The sequence below is a fragment of the Patagioenas fasciata genome, chromosome 1 (assembly GCF_037038585.1).
Source record: "Patagioenas fasciata isolate bPatFas1 chromosome 1, bPatFas1.hap1, whole genome shotgun sequence".
Classification (NCBI taxonomy): Eukaryota; Metazoa; Chordata; class Aves; order Columbiformes; family Columbidae; genus Patagioenas; species Patagioenas fasciata.
Genome location: NC_092520.1, coordinates 58,179,480 through 58,203,031, shown reverse-complemented (window position 1 = coordinate 58,203,031; position 23,552 = coordinate 58,179,480). Strand labels below are relative to the sequence as shown.

At 39.5% G+C, this 23,552-nt stretch overlaps 1 protein-coding gene across 1 annotated transcript in view; it reads right to left on the bottom strand.

The window, feature by feature from the left end:
• ITGBL1 (integrin subunit beta like 1) overlaps window positions 1–20,073 on the bottom strand; it is a 141,462-nt gene extending 121,389 nt beyond the window's left edge. Inside the window, exons 1-2 of the mRNA XM_065850843.2 lie at window positions 19,836–20,073; window positions 18,351–18,562 (exon numbers count right to left, since the gene is read on the bottom strand). Coding sequence (XP_065706915.2) covers window positions 18,351–18,562; window positions 19,836–19,936 — 313 coding nt within the window. The 5' untranslated portion in view covers window positions 19,937–20,073. The remainder of the gene's footprint in view (window positions 1–18,350; window positions 18,563–19,835) is intronic.
• Window positions 20,074–23,552: the final 3,479 nt, after the last annotated feature.

Genomic DNA, 23,552 nt, shown 5'->3' with positions numbered 1-23,552 from the left:
CTTGGCATTCAGTTTATGCACAAAACCAGTTTTTAGTTGCTGTCAAACTGGAACCTACCACAGCAATAAGTTTGCAGTGCTATCCAGAACTTCATAATAAAGCAAATCTTGAGCACCTTTTCATATTTACCGAGCAATGAAATACCAGAATTAAAGGGTGTTTCTGAAAATAGTTTGAATGTGAATCAGAGGATATTTCAGTGGATTCAATGGAGTAATTACAGGGTAGGAAGAACAAATAGACTGTAATAGATAAGTGAGACAGGCAATCATAGACAAACGGTTTACTTCCCTGCTGATGGATGAATAGTGCAAAGGGTCACCTAGGTGGGCTTCTTTATTTAACTTTTTGATGGTAGATTTATTCTTGATGTCAGGCTTAACAGACAACCCCAGAATTACTGTTTGGTAGCAATATACTAGGTATTTTTAATACCAAGAAGCTCTGTGGAAGTCTTCAACCAACATCTAAAATAGTTTTTTATGGAAAGATGGTAAACATTATGTTCCATTTATAGAAGGGAGGATGAGACACAGGGAGTTTAAGCTAACCTGTCCTGTAGCCAAATTGATCCAGGGCAACAAGACCTTCCAGTCCTTAATCCAGTGTTTAAACTCTGTCAAAGTAGCTCTATTTGCAAGGCTGTAATCAAGTGCTAGAAAAAAAACCTTTGGCTGAAGCTCCCAGAAATTCAGAAACCTGGAGTCATTAAGCCTTCAGTGATCTGTGGCAACACAACTTGATATGGCTATGATGAACCATGTCACTGCTTTAGATTATTAATGGCCTCTTACTAGGCACAAAGCCTGAGACACAGATAGTTGTTATGTGACTGCGTCTTATATTAATGGAGAGATGCTTGGACCCACTAAATAAAAACTTTTTCTTTTTTTTTTAATCTGAATGATGAAATTGTCATGTTCATTCCTTCAGGGTATCTTTGACTGACAAACTTAAAAGGTCTTGCAACCTCAAAAACACTTAATTGCAGGACTAAGCAAGTCTATCCCTCTGCTTTCTGACATGTATCATGTGCCACCTTCTGCTTCTCTTCCAACGGGAAATGCCCAACAGTTTATCATATACTCAATGGAGAAACCCAGGAATAGTCAACCCAGCTTGTTAGCATATAATAAATAGAAAAAGACAGGTCTCCTAGTGGCTTGAGAGGTCAGAGAAACATGAGAAACAGCAAGTAACCTGGGGAGGATGGACTGATTTTGTGCTAATGAGGTAGGCAGCATTAGCCTAATTAACGGTTCTTCCTTAAAAGAACATCCATGACCAGGTTTTTTTTCTTTTCTGCCTTTGTGTTTATCTCAAGGTTTGCGTGTTTGGTTTTTTTTCCTGATTCTAACTACAGCACCTAAAAAAACCAAAACAACTCTCAGGAAAAAGAAGTATTACAGTTTTAACAAAGACAATCGCAAGATAAATCAGTTTAGTTTCATAGCCCATCTTTCCTCATGTCAAAAATAATTTTTAATAGTTTTTCATTCTTGTTAAAGGAAGCAAATGAATTAAGCATTATTTCAGTAGTTCATCTGTAGTACTTTTGCTTTATTTTATCTTGTCACATATACGTTTTGACTTCATATCTTGACAACCCTGAGCAACTCTGAAGCCAGCCCTCCTTCAGCAGCAGCTGAACCTTCACAAGTCCCTTCCAACCTAAATCATTCTATGATGCCATTTCAATAGACTGGCTATGAACCAGCCCCTTCTTTCTGTTTTCACTATTTAACCAATGCTGCTGAAAAAGACAGCAGAAAGTAAGAGGTCTCAGACCAGACATAACTTATTTTGAGATGGCAAAATATACTATTGTATGTTTATAATAAGAAGTACATAGAAAAAGGTATATGCTTCAGAGTGGTTTTTAACTCATATATTCATTTTAATCCTGTCAAAATTTCTGCCTGACCATAAGAACTAGCACTTTTCACAAAAGCAAAAATAATAACTGATTGATTCTGACATTTGATGGATTCCTGGTGGGGAGTACAGCTGATGTGTATGGCTGAATTTCAGAAAGGAGCACTGAAATTCCTCTTTTGATCATGAAGGTAAGTCTGCCTGTAGTGTTGAGTGTGCAACATAATAAAAATTGTGACACAAAGCTATTGTCAATAGCAATGGTAAGAAAAGCCTGAAAATGCTCTCTCAGCACAGTTGATATTAATATTCCTGAAATTTAATTTCCCTAGCCCTGTCATTTCTGCTGCTTGAAAAACAAATGCCTATGTACCCTCTGCTACTTGTGCGTAAATCCTTTTTTCATATTCTAATTTCACTACGACCACTACAAACACTGCAGGCAAAGTAGTTGAAGTTTTGCAGGCAGGCAAAGTAATGAAGCAATACAACTGTTGTTTTTAATACTTATTAACAGCTGTATCTATGCCTATTTACTTCTTCCTCATTTCATCCTCTATGAAGAAATCCTCTCTTTGATCCTCTGATTAAATCCTCCTGCTCATCCTCTAGGATGAACAGTTACCTCTGGGCATCCTCTATATCATTTGTTTCAATACCGAAGTTCCTGTCAATTCCCTGCTCATTTACCAACTGTGCAATTGTTTATGAGATTCTGAGGACCACTTCTCCTTACTCAGGAATGAAAAATATATGTCTTGAAAGTTTATGACAATATTAACTTAAAACATTTTGAGAGAGAAGCCTGCAAGTCTATTCAGCAGACTGCGCAGCTCTGTATCCCTTTTCATTCCCCAGGATTTGTAAATCAGATGGTGTTCTTAGGCTCTTTGCAAAAAAGTAAAAGTATCCGATTTCTCAGCCATATTAAAACACATGTGGAAATACATTTGAGAGAAAACACAGAAACTGAGACCTTGACTTATATAAATAGTATGTAATACAGTATCTTCGGAGACCCTTCTGTAGCACATCCTACCATTAGGTGTTCGGAAAGTAGCATAAAAGATTAACTGAAATCTGAATACATCACTAGGACAACATATTTCAAAGGAAAAAAAAAAAAGAAGTAGTTTCAAGATGCATTTATAGACTAATTAGTTCCTGACAGAACTAGTCTTCTTAGATTACCTCTGGAACTGTTTGAAAGCCAGGTATATCTAAGTGCACCCTCGTCCAACATACATGCTATACCAACAGAAAAACTGCATGCAAGAGCAGCTGAACAGATGGTCCTTAAAAGCATTATGGATGCTTATATCCAACTTACAATCCAAGGAAACTTTGTTTTTAAGGTTTACATCTCAAAAGGACAGAAAATTAAATCTGACTTTGCATTGATTCGTCTCTATAGAAACCAGAAACATGATTCTTAGTGTTTAAATGGTGGTGCTCTGCTCACAAAGTCACTCCACTCTGTTTGGACTGCAACTGTTTTAGTTTTCAGACTTACAAGTTTTAAAAGCTATGACGCAAGTATTATTTTTTAACCGTTTCTTTTACATGTTCCAGTATTTTGCATGTCTAGTACATTTATCATTGCAAAGATTGTGGAGGTGCTTTTACCATTAAAACCCTGCCTTGGAAGAAGCCATTATTGAGGGGAAAGCAATGAAGACATTGAACTATGTTCATTTCCCTGCTCATTTCATTTTAATGCCAGAACATAACTTGTAATGCCATTACAATATGTTGCAGCACAGCAGTCAAACAAATCATCTTTTTGGCTCTCTCACACATTTCTTCCAGAAATAAATCTTGCCTACCTACATGTCTAAAATAGGATTTCCCCACCTAGCTGCTTGCCTGGAAAGCTGTTAGTATTTCCCTATTGAGTTTTGGCATCTGCCAGTCTAGTCTTCCCTTCCTATACCACATGTACAATGTCTTCAGGCATTTGTCGCGTACATTTGCAGGATGAATGAAATGACTGGGTGAGGAATTCTGTGAATGTTACCCTCACAGAATTAATTCACTGTTTAAAAACTGTGGCTGCTACAACAGACCTACGTTTTCCTGTTCCGAGGAACACTTTGTACTGCATGTAGTTTCATACATTCCAGCTGCCACTTGTATATGAAGTCTTTACACTTGTTTCCAACCTTCAACCTTTTCTTCTTCTTATATTCACATTAAATTTCCTATGTGTGTTTTGATTCTTTTTTAGCCAAGGAATAAGCCATGGCAGAGTAGAACTCTTGGCTTCTGATGCTTGCCAGAAGGTGTTAGGAGGTATGCAGCCAACATAATGCTCAGTCTGATCCACTTTTGAAAAAGGATTTAAAAATTCAAACTGACAGTTCAGAATACAAACAAAAGCTTGAGGTTTTGGCATTGCTATGACCAAAAAAAAAAAAAAAAAAAAAAGTGTGCTTAAGGAAAACAAGTACTTATTATAAAGATGACATGTTAGATGACCAAATGAAATATTAGCTTTTAGGTATCAGAGATTCTGATATAGTGACATTAAAGTAGGGACAGAATTAGCAAAATTATCCATCAGCAATAACATATGACTCATTGAAAGACATTTAAAACCACTTATGTGACTCACACGGAAAGGAAAGACAGTGCGAAAGGGTAAGAACAGTGTACAGTGGGAATGGTCATCATGCCAAGACACTATGGGACTCTTTAATACCAGTCTCCATCACTACACTTGTGAGGTGACAATTCTGTAGAACAGTAAAGATGGTGTAACATCACCCTCTAAAAGTACTGTGTTTTCCTCTGAAGCTAACCTAACAAAAAATTTTAAGCACCACAAAGTTATTTGGTTTTATAGAGTACACAGTCCTGAAATACAGATATTACCCCCACAGCAGCCTCTGACATCATTGCCTCTCAGCAACAAGATAATTGAATGACACAATATCAGCAAGACCAAAACACAGCTCCATGAAGGGCTCACCTTAATGGATATCGGGGACACTGGGCTAAAGGAAAAGTTAAACAGCAATGTTTTCATATTTCTTGGATGCAGAAGAAAAGGAGAAGACTGGGAAAGCTTTCCTGGGGGGTGGAACTCCCCGTTTTCCTTTCTGCAGAAGTGCACAAGAAGTGTGATGAATAACGTGCTGAGGCAATGCAGGAAGGCCAACAGAGAAAAAGAAGGAAGAAACATTCATACAGCCCTATGCTGTATGCTGTGTATATAGCATTACCCTATGTATAGCTGCATGTTTTTAAGGTGAAGAAGGGAATAGCAGGGGCAATTCCCTGATTCACACTGATGTGAAAGAAATGAAGATATGAAGAAATCAGATTGATAGAAGTGTTGCACCCCACAATGGCAACATCTTTTGACATGTCATCAATCTCAATAATGTTTCCAGCTATCAACACGGGGTTCAGTTCATTGCTTTCCAAGAATAATGAACTTTCTGGAGGTATAATATTGCACTAAGACAACATAAGGAATGCATATTCTCATGGCAGCACTTAAAAAACAGTCTATTTCTATACGTTTATTAGCAATGTAACACTACTTGCTACCTTTCTTTTCATTGCCTGACAAAACATTTTTTCATATTCACTCCCAGTGAAGAATGCAGAACAGATGTGGTTCCTGTTTCAGTAGGAATTACGTTATTTGCTGTTTAATGGAGCAACCAAGGATAAGGAGCTTCTAGAATATAATTTTTGTCATGGTTTATATTATCCTACATCAAACTGCAAGGCAACCATTCACTTTCGTTTGCTGTTTTGTACATTTTGCCAGTTACCCATAAAGTTACTGGTTGACTAAGAATCCATTTGTTTAAACAAAGTAAATAAAAAATAGAAATCTTTCTGTTTAGTGCTTCCACTAGAAACTTTCCATCAAATCCAAGGGCTGGATAAAAAATGTTTTCCACGACTCCGAGCTTCTTACAGAAGTCAATCCACTACTTAGCTCTAGAAAGCATGAATTTATGCCTCTGTTTTGAAAAGATGCAACCAAGCTTGTTCCCAGGATCATTCCTACTTACAGACTTGGTCATTTAGAAATGTAGTTATTTAGAAATTTGAAGCAGAGAGTCAAATTTTATGAAGTATTATAAATACTGCAAAATATGAAAGTTATGAGTCTTACCAGATTAAAATCAGTGGTTATGGATCCCTTTCAATAAGTTGTTATATTTAGAAACATAGTAGCATGACAAAAACTATGATTATACTACCACAGATCCTCCTCATTAAGGCAGAGCACCAGGCCAAGAATTGGTTTCACAAGAGCATCGAAGAAAATCAGCCTCAAAGAGACCTTTGGAAGAGATCATCTGGTCCACTTCTGTGCCTGGAGGCACAAACAAGTTTGTGTTGATCCTTCCTGACAGATAGTTGTGCAACCTGTTCCTAAATGACCCTGTGACAAAGATTCCACAGTCTCCTTAAGACAAGCTTTTTTACTGCAGTCAAAAACATCCCGTCTTGGGAATAAAAACATTCCATCTTGGGAATAAGAAAAGCAATGTCCAGACAATTCAGAGTAACAAAAATAAAATGTAAAATTTCAGTGTTCTGTGCCACCTACTGCAGGAAGGACAAAGGAGTAAAGCAGGGAGAAATGATGACACAGTTGTGTACACCTAGTTTATACCTGCTTTAAAGATTCCATGGTTCAGATCCATATCCTACCAGAAACATCTAAAATCAAACAACACCTGTGTGAATGAAGTATGAGATAAAAAAGAGTAGCTAACTTCATACACCTATGGTTAACTTCTACAAGGTCAGTGAATACCCAAGGCAGTTCAGCTCCTCTTGAAGGCATGCCTCCTCCAAAAAAATATAGTCCTGGGACACAGGCATGAGAGCAGAGGTCATTGTTCGAGAAAGAGCTACCAGAAAGTGTAAAGAGAGCCAAAGTGGGTCTGACTTCCACTGAGGTCCTCATGGAAACTTTTCTTTGATGAGCCAGAGGAATGGACTAGGAAATCTGTGAAAAGCAGTGCCAAGGAATAAAGCCAAAGAGAGATCGATCACCCATAAAGCAGAAAAGACTCTGAAAACAAGGACTGCAATTAGGGAAAACAATTTGGCAATTGGAGACAAACAAAATGCTCAGAGTGGGGCTCTGATGGAGGAAAAACCAAGACAATACCTGAGACCCTGAAAGACTGAAGACTAGAAGCCCATATGAAAGTCCAAAGGAACCACGTGCTTGTTTTAAAAGACCTTGATAAATAATGTCCCGGGCTGAGTACAATTATTTTGACAACCTCTAACTATCAGTTCCTTTGATAGGCACCCATGAAATAAAATGAAGTCTGTCATCACTGTATTATTTAGAGATGGTCTCCAAGATATTATCCTGCAACAATCCCATTCAAAAACCTCTAGTGTGATATGTCTCTTTGAAACCAACTACAGAGAAATGATGCTATATTTTCTGGCTAATATCTGTAAATAATATATCTTATAACCTGCATGTAAGTGTAGCAGACATACATGTAAGCAATTAACAGTTGCATTTAAAATGGGACTTTCTTATTTACAAAGCAAAATTCCACAGAACCCACAGCTAAAAGTATTAAGATGGTGACGGGAGAGGGGATTGATGCTTACTCTGGTTATCCAATTACAAAATTTCAATCTTATTGTGACTTTCCAAATAAGCAGACCATTTAATACAACTTGGGATAGTTCTGTGTAACTGATTTGTTAATTAATACAGCATAGTCTAACTCTTTGAAAGGTTGGTTTTCATTTATCAGAATGTTTTCACACAAAACTTTCATTTCTTCTAAGTCCAACTCTGCCAGTCTGGAGAAAAACTGGTTTGGTAAATGTCCTGTCAAACTATCACTGAGTAACATGGAACTATTTAAAGTAGTACAATACACAGAAGAAAAGCAAAACAGAAAATCATGTAAAAATGTTGTAAAGCTTAAAAGCATCCTAAACTTCGGAGATTTCATTATTGTTACTATTGTTTTACCATTACCATTTGCAGGTAAATGACAGGGTCATTTGCTCTTGTGACTTTTGTCTACTATTAACTGGAGATTCCAGTCAAACAAGGGAAGGAAATTCTGTGAGACCAACTCTCTGTTGGCATAATTGTATTGATTTCACTGGGTTTATGTCAACAGAAAACATAGGTTTCTGTTTAGATTAAAAAGAGAAAAAAAAAAAAAAAAAGCCACACCATTTGCTTTTATTAAAACATTTTTTTAACCTGAATGGTAGAGAGGAATGACAAGATCCACTCCTAAATCTAACAAAGTACCTGACTGGGGTTTGGTAATTTTGCCAATCCTATCTTCAATCAATTTTTTGTTGAATTTCTGTGTCTCATACACAAAGCCAGTAAGAAGTTAGGCATTATAAATCTTGAAAAGAGCTTGCACAATAATTTTTTATTGTGATACAGAAATTCATGCCACACTTAAGCCTCTCTGTTTAGAAGAGGCCACATACAACAGAAAGCAGTTTAAAACTAATGCCAATGATATGCTCTAACATTTCTTCTCAATGCTTCACCTAATTAAGCAGCCTTGGGTGAAAAAAAAAAAAAAAGTCAGTAGGAAATGCATCAGTCCCTCTCACTGTAAGATGGTGCCTTAAAGCCCTGGGAATGAGAAAGGGATATGTTTGGGAAAGAGATGAAAAGCTCACTGTATCTGGGGTTGGTGAAGGAACAGATTTGTTCTGGGTAGTTCTCAGATGTTTTTTCAGTAACAGAAGCAGGAAAGACACTGCCTCAAGAGCTATCCAGGGCAAGCCAGCCTTAGGTTAAGCTGCAGTGGCTGAATCTGCTAGGACTAAGAAGCTAAGCAAGAGCTGGGTCAGCTAAAACTGGTCTCTTTCTCTTCTCTTTTTTTTTTTTTTCCCTATAAAGGATAATTGTAAAAAATGACACTTGGGCATTCAGGCTTAAATAAAAATTTTCCACAAATAGACTGTAGGCAAACCTACATAAATGGAGAGTAGTTGCATTCAATTGCAGTTGCTCCTACATTCTCAACTCCCATCTAGAGAAACTGCCCTTTCTGGAGACGATGGGCAATTTTCTTTCAGTGATAGCTGGCACCTGGATCTCTTCCTAAGCACAAACTGGGAGTTGTGCTTCATGACACTTGCTGTGTTTGTGATGACAATTATCATTGGCTTGAAACAGAAGTGAGAATGAAATGAAATTCTTTCAAAAGATGGTCACTAGAAGTACCACTCCTACAACAGTACTTTAATTGTTTCAAGACCGTTTTCTGGCTTTAAATACATTTCTTACTGGTTGTCTACTCACCCTAGAATTTGCTTGACTACAAAAGCAAAAAACTATGTAAATTTGTAATACTGACTTCTAAGATTCTGTGAGGGAAGGTCTCAGCCTTATCAGTGCAAGTCAGACTACAGTTGTACAATTAATTCATTGCCACTATTCTTTCCAGTTTAAAAACTGCTTGAGAAAGAATCGAGTCAGTGAAAATTAATAGGGTATCAATGCTGTATGTTCTGAGAACATGCAGACGTGGTTTTTTACATGTAAAGCACATAGTGATTAAAATACACAGTTCTTCAAAAGAATTCAGGAGGACCACACTGCAACATGTTCTTATATGGTTTTCTGTCATGCTATCACCACTGTTCAGCGTGATTTGGATGTTCTGCAAGTACACTCGTAAGATGAAATTGGTCATTCTCCATTGCACTCCTGCCCTGTTTCTGAAATGAGAGGTGAGAACTTCTCCTTCAAAGCATGACTTTACAAACCATCATTTTGAGAACTGTTCTCTGGAGCACAGTCTACCAGCCATGTCACTTCACTTGCAGTTGTCAACATTTCTTTATAAGCTTTTCATGGTAAGCTTAAAAGGATGTGAACTTAAAACCTTCTTTCTATTTAAAAGCCTGCCATTCTGGAATAGCTTTGAAAATGGTTACTCTTAGCTTGATGAATCAGAATTATTTCAGAATATTCAGAATGAGCAAACTGTTTGTCTGACCAGTTCTCCGTGGGATTGACCTGCTACAAATTCCACTCCTTATTTACAGGTGGAACAGTTTTAAGCTGGAAACATACTGGGTATTTTCACAAATCAAAGCTACTCTCACTTAGATAATGATACACAGGAATACAAGTAGTATGCAATGTGCAGATGGTTCTCTGGAAAGGAAATAAATTACGATTTTTTTTGTATTAAATAGTATTTTAGCATCTAAACATGGGGGGGGGGGGCGGGAATTGAAGAGGGTTTTTGACACAGCCTTGGCTGATAATTGTCATAATATCACATTTTGTTCTTACACCTGACAGGGATTCAGTGGTTTGAGAGTTCTTGAGTAGTATTTGGATACTTGGGCTCTCTTCCGAGTCTCACCATAAGTCTAAGATAATCAGGAGGCACATTTTTGATCTCTGGCTCTCTGATTCCCCTCTATTCAATATGAGAATAAAAGCGTATACCTTCTCATAACTTGTTGCAAGAACTGCAAAGAAAAGTTTATATCAGAACTGGATGCTGTGATCATTACAGTCTGATGTCATATACCAGACTTGTTCACACATGTAGGGTTTGTATTCTTTTCTGGAGTGGAGGAACGTATCCTGCTTGTATCAGCATGACACTACCAGCTGATTTTACCACAAGCTTGTGGTCGCTAAGAATCCAGTAGACCCTGTTCAGAGGGAAAAAGAGGTTACAGTTATGTGACTCAAAATTCTTGAAAGTTAACAAGATAATCAACATGTAGCTATATGAGAAAGAAAGGGAAAGTGGTTACATTTCATCTTCTGGAAAATGGGTTATTCACAACAGAAATGTATTTCAGACATCCAGATTTGTTACTAGTTTAAAAGTCACAGGAATTGCTCCCAGGAGGCAAAAACTGTATAGCTGCACAACTGAAAAGACAAAAAAAAAAATCCCTCCATTTTTTATTTTTTCTTTTTTTTTTTTTTAAGAGGACATACGCACTAGTACGTACAGATATAGGAACTGATTGGATTATGTAAGTTTTACTCTTCATCACAGACAAATGCCACTCATTATTCATCTCTAAAAGAAACGCCTGTATCTTCATCTGATGTCAAGCTATTCAAACTATATACCAGCTCTGCTTGTATCCAAGAATTTCTGAATGGGAAAGGACAGATAAGAAACGAGTCTGGGTGTTTCAGCAAATGGAGAGGAAGAGGATTTTCTTAATAAATGGGGCTTCTGAAACTCAATCAGCTTAACCACTGAGTTTAGCAAATATCCAGTTACTTTCTGGAAAACATAGTTTAAAACACTTGGAGTGATGAAATACGGCATGAAGAAACCTGTGTTACATGACAACAAACTGCTTTGCCATATGTGTTCCCCACATTTCAGACAGACAAATGGACTAAAGCAAATTATTAACATTCATATCTTGCTTTAAATACATTATCAAGTTTGTAAACTAAACCGTTTCAAATGTCAGGAAGCAACCATTTCCCTCCTGTCACTGAAGCATAAGTCCACTGGAGAAAACCATAATGAATGCAAAATGAAAAGATGCATCATGATGCCCAGCTGTTTTTGCATTCAGTAGCCTCTAACAGGTTGCCCAGAGAGGTGATAGATGCCCCATCCCTGGAGACTTTCAAGACCAGGCTGGACGGGGCTCTGAGCAACCTGATCTAGTTGCAGATGTCCCTGCTCATTGCAGGGGGTTGGACTACATGACCTTTGAAAGTCCCTTCCAACCCAAACTGTTCTATGATTCTATGATTAAATCATTGCTGCTACTCAGGTGGACGGGCAGAAGGGTGAAGCAGGTCTTAAAAGCTTCAGGAATGTAATTGCTCTTTTACTGCTTGAGTTGGTGTTCCAGCCCACTCCCTTATGTGCCAACTCACAACCCCCTACTGCCAAATAAAGACTCACTATCACTAGGAAAGGAAGCTTTTAAATAGCCTTTTAAAATGTTGTTTAAAAGAACATTTTTTCATTATGTACTCAGACTTGGAACAGAGGAGTAGAGGAAACATACTTCACTGGGTTTGGATATGTGTCTTTTCCATCTACAGTTACAGGTATGAGCAGAACTTGCAAGCGGTTTGGGCCAAAACAATAATCTCTTTCTAGGGAAAAGTAAAAAATCTCCAAGAACTCAAAGAAAAAAACTCAAATAAAAGAAAAGAAAAAAAAGAAAGCAAAACCAAACCCAACACACACACAATCAAACAAACAAACAAAAACCAACCTCAGACAAACACAAACCCACACAGAATTCCAGCTCCTTCACCTTTGCCTTATTCTGCACAGTCCTTCCAGCTCTGAAGGAAATTGGACTACTGGAAGGAAACTGGAAGGAAAGTGGACTATTGCAATACAACTGCAATGCACCACAAAGTAATGTGGCCTCCCTTCACCACATACTCCAGTTAAAACATTTATAAGTACCAATACCACATACATACTTTAGGGCCTTCCTTTGCATGGAAGACTAGCACTGGTCCTTTTAGGCACAAATGGCCCTTTTTCCTAGGATAGCACTAGCAGTGTGTTCCTTCCTCCTAAGAAATCTCATGGAAACTTTTTAAATCAGTGACATATTCCTTGTCCAGGCATACTAGCTGTAAATACCTACACTGAAAGGTCTACAGTGCATTGGCAGACGTGATGGATGGTTTGAAGCCCCTTACAGGACCAGCTATCAATAAAAAATACTTTAAATAAGCATAGAAAATCTTACCAAGCCAGTCAGTTTGTCTGACAAAGGCTGTCATAAGAATACTTGCTGACACCCACCCACTGATGAAGCAGGTAGTATCATTAATACACTCTGCTGTAACATTAAGTACATCATCTCTTTTCTATCATCTGTAACTTTTCCATATTAATGATAATGAAACATAAGCATTCATCAAAGGGCTCAGTCTGTGAAAGCAGTTTTGTCATGAAGGGCATGTTTTCAAATAAATAAAAAAAGACTTCAGCTCCTTATCAGCCTGTGAATGGTATAAAATTTCAACCTCACTTCAGAACACTCACAATGTCAAAACGTGCACAATGGTTTTCTTTTTCTCTGCCAACAGATAAGATTGTCACCCCAGTCCAAAGAAGGGCAAAAGGTGAAGGAGATGTTGCTCCCCCCGGCTTTGCTGGTAGTGATGGCCAGAGGGGCTGCATTCCAGCTCTGCCAGGTGATCCAAAAATCCTCTCCTTCCACATGCCCAGCATATTCACATTTAATTTTCAAACTAGCATGAATTTGCCACAAGTCATATCTGCACATGAGTGCTATAGTTTGAAAGGGACAAAGGAATAAATGTGCTCAAAATGAGGGCTAGGCATTTAGCAACAAAGCATTTAATAAGATACTTTTAAAATGCCTCCCTTCTAGTAATTTCCCTCACAGTGCCTCTCTCTGAGCTGCCTCCTCGTGCCTCAGTCTCCACTGCTATAGAATCGTAGAATCATTTTGGTTGGAAAGGATGTTTAAGATCAATGAGTCCAACCATTAACCTAACACTTTCAGGTCTACCTCTAAACCATGTCTGTATGAACCTCATCACCTTTTAAACACCTTCAGGGATGTACATGCTGCATTTGGAACTAGAGCTATTGTGGTGTTATCAAAGGCTACTTGAGTTTACCTAGACCAGGTACAAACACCATAAAGCTGAGTATAACACTGGCTTTAGCTTGAGCTTTTTAAGTCTGCTGAGACCCCATGCACTTAGCAAAGTAATAAGTACACCATGAGGTCTATGCTGTCACAATTTCACTTTGCCTAGAATCTGGGGGAACTGTTTGAGATGAATATGTATGCTACTATCACACCTACAAACTCTGCCTCTGGGAAGAAATGTAACTTGAAGCCAAGTTCTGAAATCCAGACTAAAGCAAAAAAGGTCAGAGAAGAACCACAGCCTCCATTTTGATCCGTAGCCTCCTGCCCTGTTTTTAACTTGTTGTTTGGTTTTTTTTTTTTTAGGAGGCTCTGTCTTCAATGAGCACATGTGCCACAGCTGAATCTTCACAAATGTGGCCTCTAAGAGAGAAGAGGCTTACACCTGTTCTCAAAATCCAGGCCTTTGAACTTCACTTGGGATCAAACAGCAATCAATGCAGATCACAGACTGGCTTTTCTTCGCACTTCTAGCAAGAAATGGTGCTCAATGAAAAATCAGTATGTCTGACCTCCTTTCAGTACAAATACAAAGGTACAGTTGTTAGAGCATTTCCAGCTCAACTAAGATAGCTCTGCCTAAAAACACTATTCAGCTTTTTTGCAAAAAGCAGTCCTCAGCTCAAAATGCTCTCAAAACTCCATTCTCAATTTCCTAAGTCTCTCTAACTGATATATAGAGCTCACACAAACTCACACGGGTGCATAACTATGTATTACATCAATATTTTAATTCAGATTTATCTTGTATTTCTGCATCCACTCCTTGCCAATTTAATTTTTCATTTGTGCTCTCTACATAGTATAAAGCCTTATAGAGGGGAAAATAATGGCACTGATATCGTTCTGTCCTTCACATAACTATGATAACACGGCTGTGAAAACCTACAGCTAACACTGCCATTACATTGCTGAACTAGTCTTAAAATAGGTACAGCACTTACAGTAACTACAGCTTTAGAGAAAGAAACAGAAAAATCTTTCGCTGGCCTGAACAGTGGCAACAGAAATTCCCCAGCAACTGCTTATGGCAGTTGTGAACCATGCAGTGCAGCTATTATTCAGTACATGTAAAAGGTATTTCATTTTGGAAGAAACATTTTTTATACAATCTTAATAACTATGGAAAAACAAAACCAATGAATATAGTATAGTTCTGAGCAAAGAGAAACCTTCATATGTTGCTTGCTATGCTGTCACTGAATTGTATCTGCCCCTTGATCTCACCAACTATGAGTAGTGCAATCATACTGATTCATGTCCCAGCTGGTCATTTCCATGGTCCGTTATCTACGAACATCTAAAGTGCTTCCACTCCAGTTGGCCATGGAAGTCTACACTTAGTTTACTTTGTCTATGTTCATTAATCACAGGCACAGTAAAAATTATTAACTAAAAAATAACTCACTAAAATGGGGTTGCCTCTATACTGCAAAACTACAGGGGAAAAAAAAATCAAGCAGCGATGTGATAGGAATTAGTGCCACATTCCACTTTCCTTTGCACACAATACAGACTCCACAAATGCTAAGAAAGCCTGAGGCAAAAATAAACTCTCTGAGGTCAAAACTACCATTTGCAAATAAACAGCAACCCGTGTATTTTCTGCCCTGAATGAAGCATAAATCCTTTGGGGTTTTGTTACAGTGTTTTTGCATTTTTCCTCCTCTTAGTGCAACTCCTTGAAGACCAGCAGCAAATAACAAAATAAAGATGTCACCAACGTTGCAAAGAGAATTGCAGTAATGGTACTCTATTCTTCTTTCCTCTATACCCTGTGACATGGCAGGCAGATCAAAAGGCCACTGAGGAGGGCAAGGGACTCAGTGATGTGGACTACAGCACTTTATTTCTCTCTTCTTTCTGTCTGACTCCGTCAGAGATCCCCTATTTCTTTATCAATCTCAGAGGAATAAAAGGCAAAAAAATATTCAGAATTCCTTCCAAAGCACCTGGAAACATCATGAAAGTGAAATACAGCAGGGAAGTCTCCAGGGAGAGTAAAAAGTACAGACACATTTGTATCTGCTCTTCTTCACTACTCATAGCTTAATCTATTTTCCATTGCTTATATCAGGTGATCAGATAAAGCAAATCATAAATAGATGGACATCTTTTCTATCTTCAGGCCTTCCCTCTTCAGAATATGGGCGTCTAATGACTGGTGCAGAAGGTGGATCTGACCCAGAAAGCGCCTTAAGGATAATGAGCTGCATATTGAGCACCTCAGTATTTTGTTTAGCTTGAGAGGGGAGAGGGAAGTGGAGGGTTGTCCAAAGTGACTGGCAGGGAAACACAGCTACCTTTGGCACGAGTGACTCAAACAACTCTGCCTGTCCAACTCTGAATATGAACATCACTGGTTATCAGACATCAATCACTTGAAAAAAAGCATTCTTCTGCCAGCTTGAAAAGTAGCTTGTTTGAAAGAGCATTAGTCTCAAATACCATGGCTCTCTAGAGGAATATTCAATCAGTGTCTGGAAGTTCTGTATGTGGTACCGCTGAGCAGCGACTGCTGTTGTACTCATCAGGATAGACCGGCAAGGAAATAGGACAGTAGACACCAAATCAAAAATAGATAAAAATAAATAAATAAATTAATAGATAGACAGATAAATAAAAGAAGAAGAAACACAAATAGAACTGCAGTAAGAAACTTTGGCTATTCACCCAGAGGAAATACAATTTCTTCAACAAGTAAAAAAATTTCCTCAAAAATGTAAAGAAAGCAAAGTATGTCATACACAAAAAAACAGCTCAGTGGTGTAATGTTAAGAAACATCAGTAGTGGTTTACTGAAGGATTGTTGTGTGGGGAGCGTGTTATTCATACAACATAAGGACCAGTGTTCTGCCAGTTATACCAGATCTTCCCATCTTTCCTGTTCTCCCATCCTCCCTTATACACACAACTTAAAGTGACTAAAAATGTGACAGGGGGGATGAAGAGGGCAGCAAGCACAGGCTGAAAGTAGGAGTCTCACCGCTGGATCCAGATCCCACTTCACAGCCCCAAAGGAGTTACCTGGGGCCGCTCTCCTCCAGTGCTGGGCAGCCCTGGACTCCGACAAAGTCAGCTGGACTATCAGCACCGTTGTCAAAAAACAACCCAAACAAGTACAACCCCTAAGCCTTTCACATCTGTTTCCCTCCCCATGACTTTGTACTGCATTTTTTACTACTTTTTTTTTCCAGAAGAGTGAACTTAAATTATTTAACATCTCAATGGCAATGCAGCCTCAATACTCCGTCTAGAAAATGTGATGACTACAAAAAATTGATTTTAAAAAATATTTAATTACTTAACATTCAAATCTTGGAACTGCTCCATGAAGTCCTACACAAAAGCTAAATATTGTTAGAAATCTCTGTTTTGTTTATCCTGTCAGCACCCCTTTCCACCAAAGCACGAACAGAGCTTGCAGCCACTGTTTGTGACATTAACTGAAACATAACAGTTGAGTTTGTTGCAGAATATTAGAATTGGAGGATCTTTCAGTTCCACCTTATACAATTACCCCAGCAATAACAGCAACTGTACTGAAATCACACCACCAACCAAAAATGTCACATTTGGGACAGCAAAGCACTGAACTGATCAGCAGACTCCCAATATTCCTTACATAACTGGACTTGACATTGCTGACTACAGAGTCTATAAATTAGTTTTTCACAAAACTCTAAAGCCATAGGTGCCAAATGCAAATATTTTTCTCATAATCCCATCCTTGATCTTTTCATGTTATTATTGGACTTCTTATTCTTAGCTACATTGTTGCTAAAATAAGTTGCTCTTTTTTTCCTACAAAATTTGCCAAACCCACTGCTGGAACACACTTGTATTATCCTCTTACTAGCAGAATTCCTGTAACATTCCCATTGACCTAATTGCAGTTTTTGGCCTGAAAAGATGACACGTTTGTGTGAAACTGGTAAAGCTGTTGAAGCAGGGATACTAGAAATGAAGTACTCTTGTGGCCCCTTTCATCAAGCTCCATGCTGAATCCCTTTAGGAATGTGATGGTATTTCTTCTGCCTACTTTTTTTCAAAAATCCTATTCTAAGCTGCTAAGAAGCCCAAAATCTGACCAAAATAGCACAGAAACTTAAGTAAAGACAGCTGGAAAGATGAAAGAGTGATAATGTTAAGATGCAAACCAAGCAACATGTTCCAACAACTGGCAGGGACTAAATTCTGTCTCAGAAATGTATGTTATTTCATCTGTCATTAAAGAATACAGTGTCAGTGGGGAAATCTCTGAAACCACAATACGATTACATTGTTTTAAGTCTCTATTTGGAAAGCATTATCATTACTTAGAGAAAAACAGAGTTTTCTTATTTATACACCTGTTACAGCAAACATTCTTCCTCCTAGCAAAAGAGGAAAAAAATAATTACAGGACAAAACTGATTATGCAGAGATAGTTTAAAGCTTTGGTAGATACCATATGCTATCACCAAGCACGTAGTTCAAATGCAGCAGTATTATATGAAAAACACAAGCAATATTGTGTCCTGTATTAGATTTACAACACCATTTGCAGAGCCTCCAACTCAAAGCAGCTCCTGCTTTTGCCCCTGCTGCAGAAGTAACTCACTCTGGGAAAAGTACCATTTTATGGCAGAGGCAGTGTGTTTGGCATGGATGCTTTAGTTTGGTGAAATCCTTGGATGTGCCCAAGGATTTTAGACTCATGGTTCGGGAACATATAATGTAACCATGTCTCTACTATATCAGTGTTCTGTATTCCCAACATGTTTCTGGTTATCATATACACTCTTAATTTTCTAAGTTTCTGTCACCGTTGCCGCTTCCTTACCTGCACAGACCTTCCCATCGTAGACCTCGCAGACCCAGTCGCGGCACTCGCAAAGCGGACCGTAGTATTTGCCGGCCTCGGTCACTTGGCAGATGCAGACTCCGCACTCGCACCTGCCTCTGTCACTGCACAGCTTACCCCCCGGGACACGGCACCTGAGCTCTGACTCAGCCCGGGACAGCCGGCACAAAGGAGAACTACCCAAACCACTCCTGTGGAGGACAGCAGAGAGAACAACCTGCAGTCAAAGGTGGGGGCTGCAGCTCAGACCCCATGAGAGCCTGGCTCATGGGAAACCACCCTCCTGCCATGGCTTCAGCCAGTCCTCACAATATTGGTTTTAATTCCAACACTTTAGTTATGTTTGAAAACTATTACTTGCCTCAAATCACCCAATTTTCTTCTCTTTCATCGGAAATCTCATGGCTATCTGCAGCAATGTTTACATTCTGTTTTACTTACCTCGTTAACTGCATTAGGCTCATCTTTTTCACAATGCATACCTGGTCTATATGCATATACATGTATCATTGGATCATCTATCATGAAACATTTTGATCCAAATTATTCCAAAAGGTTTAGAAAAGATGTATACATCCAAACTTCTAGGTAGCATACCAAAAGAAAGCCTATGGTTGATTCTAATATAATGCATCTGCCAAAGTAATCCTTCTGGTTGTCAGATATATAGGATCCATGCTTTCATTGGAAAATGAAACCAAAGTAATCTCTGCTTTCCATGCAACAGTGTAGTTTGTAGCAGTGGTTTTAGTAAAGTCAGCAGAATCTGGATGCTGGATCTGAAGATTTGCAGCTCTGCCATGCAATTGTACCGTGCACTGGAGCACATAGAAATCAGGACTTTCAGGACATACACAGGTAAAATCTCACCACGCCTCATCAGGAGTTGGATTGCAGGAAAAAGAGAACGAAGGACTGGCCAAGCCAAAAATAGGTGATCACAATGCTAAGAAGTACAGAGGATTGAAGTTACTATTACCTGCATTTCTCAGACGCTTAGGTTTTGCAGGTTCTGGAGCCAAGGAGCTGCTGGCTCCTGGAGCAGGCAGGTGCTGACACCGGTGGAGGGGAAGAGCAGAGGACAGCATGTCCTGCTGTGCCACTGCCCCAAAGAGCAGGAACACACAGGGGTTTGTGTTGAGGTGCCTGCTCCACTCAAGCAACAGAATTTAGAGGTTTGGTTGTAGAGAGTCATCGCCACCCAGCTCTTCCCCCTTCACTGCAATAAAGGTCTGTGATTCTGGCATGAAATACCTCATTACAAATAACCCCTGCAGTGTGCACAGCACCTATTGAGGCTCACAGCGACCCAGAGCACCTTCCCTCAGTGCAACTTGCAAGCAGGCAGAGGAAGAGATCACAAACCTCCCCACTGCTCCCTCAGCAGCCCCAGCCTCCACACTCCTGACAACTCGTAAATCAGTCACAATCCACCCCCGTGGGAGGCTTCAGAGCCGCACTTACCGCAGGGCTGGGGTCCCAGCCGGTGGCGCGGGGTGACCAGTCGGCAGCTGGGTGACCAACAGCAGCAGCACCGCCAGCCCCGGCAGCTCCTGTCCGGACATGGTGCGAGCTGCGCTGCGCCACACCCGGAGCACTCCTGCAGACGGATGGATGGACGGACAGACAGCCGGACAGAGCCACCAGGCGTGCGGAGACCTGTGAGCTGGACAAGCCCGGTTCCAGGGCTGCTCCCCCCGTGCTGTGGCGGCTGGGATTAGCTGCCTGGGAGCGGGATTTGGGCAGCGCTCTGGGAGGGAGGCCGGTGCCAAACCCCGAAGTTTACAGTCTAGGCAGGGAAGTAATTAGAAACAGTTGTGCGGCCAGATGGTTTATTTTGATGTTTTAAAAGTAGCCCGTTCACAGATGTGAATGTACTGTCTCATTCTCAAAGTGCAGGCACTGTAAATATTTGAGGCATGCGTATCCCCCTGTCCTTTGATGGGTGTCTGCTTGGGGATAATCTGCGTAACGTGGTGGGGGAAATGTGCAGCCCTGACCAGTGCCCCCCAGCTCCAGCATCCCTGTCTGTCTGCTGGAGCATCTCCATCCCTCTGACCTCCCCAGGGCCCTTCTTCCCTCCCCTCCCCTCCCCTCCTCTCCTTTCCCCAAGGCAACCTGGGACCACAGAATAAAAAGGATACAAAGCTACTGGAGAGTGTCTAGAAGAGAGCTATGAAGTTGGTGAAGGGTTTGAAGAAGAAGCCATATGAGGAGCAGCTGAAGATACTTGCTTTGTTCAGCCTGGAGAAGAGGAGACTAAAAGGAGACCTCATGGTGGCTACAGCTTCCTCACAAGGGGAGGAGGAGGGGCAGGTGCCAAACTCTTATCTTTAGTGACCAATGACAGAACCCAAGGGAATGGCAGGAAGATGTGCCAGGGGAGGTTTAGGTTGGACATGAGGAAAAGGTTCTTCCCCCAGAGGGTGGTGCAGCACTGGAACAGGCTCCCCAGGGAGGTGTCACAGCCCCAAGCCTGACAGTGTTCAAGAAGAGACTGGACAAGCCCTCAGACACATGGTGTGAACTGTGGGGTTGTCCTGTGCAGGGACAGGAGTTGGACTCGATGATCCTTGTGGGTGCCTTCCAAATCAGGACATTCTATGATTCTATCATTCTATGCTCACAGCATTGCAGCGTGCAACACAGCTGGCTGCCAACCTACACCAGCCTGAGCAACTGCAAACTGAAAAATATTATTAGTTATCCATTTCCTAATGCCTCATTAAAACCCCATTGGAGCAGTGGGAGATTTTGTAAATGCTTTAAAACTAATCTAAAATGACAGTCTCTCCGAGTAAAGTGAAATTCATCAGGAATGGCCACATGGATTTCTTTATGCTATGGAAAAGTTGTGACAGTTTTTGAACCCCCTGGTTGTTGTGGGAAACTGCTGACTGCCCAATACCTCCCTGGGATGGAAAGCTTTTGAAGAAACAAGCTGCCACTACAAAAATTGTCAGATATGGGTGTCCTAGTCTACACACACACACACATGCATTTTTAGAGCAGGTGGCTGACAGAAGAAACTTTCACTGGTTTCAGAGCCTACCTTGGAGATTAAAGCTCTCAGCAGTTTTTTGAAAAGGAATAACTCTTGTTTTATTTTCATATTAAATATCTGGTATACCACAGATCATACTGTTCTAGAAAACATTTTAACATTTGGGTAAAAGTCCTTTGACTCTGATGATGCCTTTCCCAAAAGTGTAATTAGTTGTCCTACATTGAACATAGTAAACTCAAGGGTACAATTCTGAGGATGCCTGCTAACATCACTGGTTCTGCTAGTGATTTTCTTGAAAAAAAAAAAAAAAAAAGCATCTGGTCTGCTGATCTTGCAGATACCGAAAGAACCTTTAAAATCCGGCTTGGGGCCAGTAAAATCCAGCTTTTAGTCAAGTACCCCTTAGGTTGAAACAAAAAATTTCATTGAAACATGAAAAAAAATCAGACAAAACCTGTTCTAGAGTATTTGTAAGCATACATTCCTATTCCCCAAAGACATACAGCTTAAAATTGAACATGATTCCAAACGACTATTAAAACATAAGACTTTCATCTTTTTTTTGCAAATATGGTACAGAATTTTCTCATGCAATGTAGCTGGTAAAAATCCTGTATTAATAGTCATCTGCTGGCTTCAGTCTTGTGAATGTGTACAGTTGTGCAAACCTCAAGCATTTTGTTTTGATGGATCTAGTGAAAAGGTAAGTAAAATTGGTAGGCCTTTATTTCTGACAGTCCTTGAACTCTGAAGTCTGTGCTTAATGCAGCACTGTGTATTCTATCTGTGTGATAGTTTTTCAAATTTATCTGTAGTGCTACAAAAAAAAAATTAAAACCCCTTATATTCAGAAAGGGAGCACTTTTAATAACAATATGATCATCAGAAATTGTACTGCCAAAGGCCTGGAGTCAGAGAAGAATAAATAGAAAGCTTTGCATTTTAAACAATAGTAATTCTCTTTTGGCACTAAATTTATCTTTAGTCCAAAGCTAAAATGTTGCCATCTGTTCATCTTCCTTGTTTGTCCCTGTGCAGACTGGTGCTGATAGGTATCCACAAGACCTTCAAGCAGCTTGCAAACTATAAAATAACTTCAAACGTGCAAGAAGACGACATCCATCATGATATGCTGACCTTTTTACTCTCTTATTTTTTTATTTCTTTACACGTGTCAAAGTTTTAAGTAATACACATCTTTTGCCTGTGGACGTTTTAAATTTGAAAGAGGTGCACTTATGCAGTTTGAGGATGGAGTGTTTAAAATGTGCACCCGGAGGCTAAGTTCAGTCATTGTTTTCATGTGTATGTGCCTCTAATGCAATATCTTAGTGCTCCTTTACTGGATTTTAACCTTTCCTCAGATTCATTATTAAATCATTTAAGCCTAGGATGTTTGTATGCATACATGTGTATATATATATATACGTATATATGTAGACTGTACATTCAATTTATAAGGACCCAGTCTCTTTCTAAATGAGAACTTGACATGCTGTCTTGAGGACTGCTCCCTTCCTTTGAGCCACTCCTGTACATAATCTTAAGGAACCTTCTTCTCTCCTAGATAACATATATCCACGCAAAGTAGAGCACTTGTGAAATGCTACTTTTCCTACATACTGGAGTTTCAGACTAAGGCTTCAGATGTGTAGCTGCTTGGTAAATGTACACATTACACATTGTAATGTCACCACCTGCAGAGTAAAGGTAGAGAAGAGAAAGTCAACACAATGCTGATGAGGAGGAGCTGGAACATATTGCTAATGCTGAATAGCCCTTTGAAAAGTAGGCAACAGGTTTAAATAATATTTGTCACACAAGAAATATCATCAAGTAAAGATGTAGAATCAAGAAAAGAAGTGCTGCTGCACACACCTACACCTGAACTTCAGTTTAAGTGTATCACTGTAAGTGTTCTTAATAGAAGTCTGCAGGATTTGGTATGGTCAGAGATTGGAACAATCTCCAATTTTATTTACCAGAAGAACCAATAGTGTAATTTCCTATGCAAAGCGTTGATGGTTATTTTGTGGTTTCATAGCCATCTGAACTGCGAAGAAGTGTGATGTAATATTATGTATAAAAACCAAGCTGCGATCCCTGGGGTAGAATAGGTAATTCATAGGCAGTTTGTTTGTTTGTTTGTTTGTTTTAAGGCAAACTATATCTTA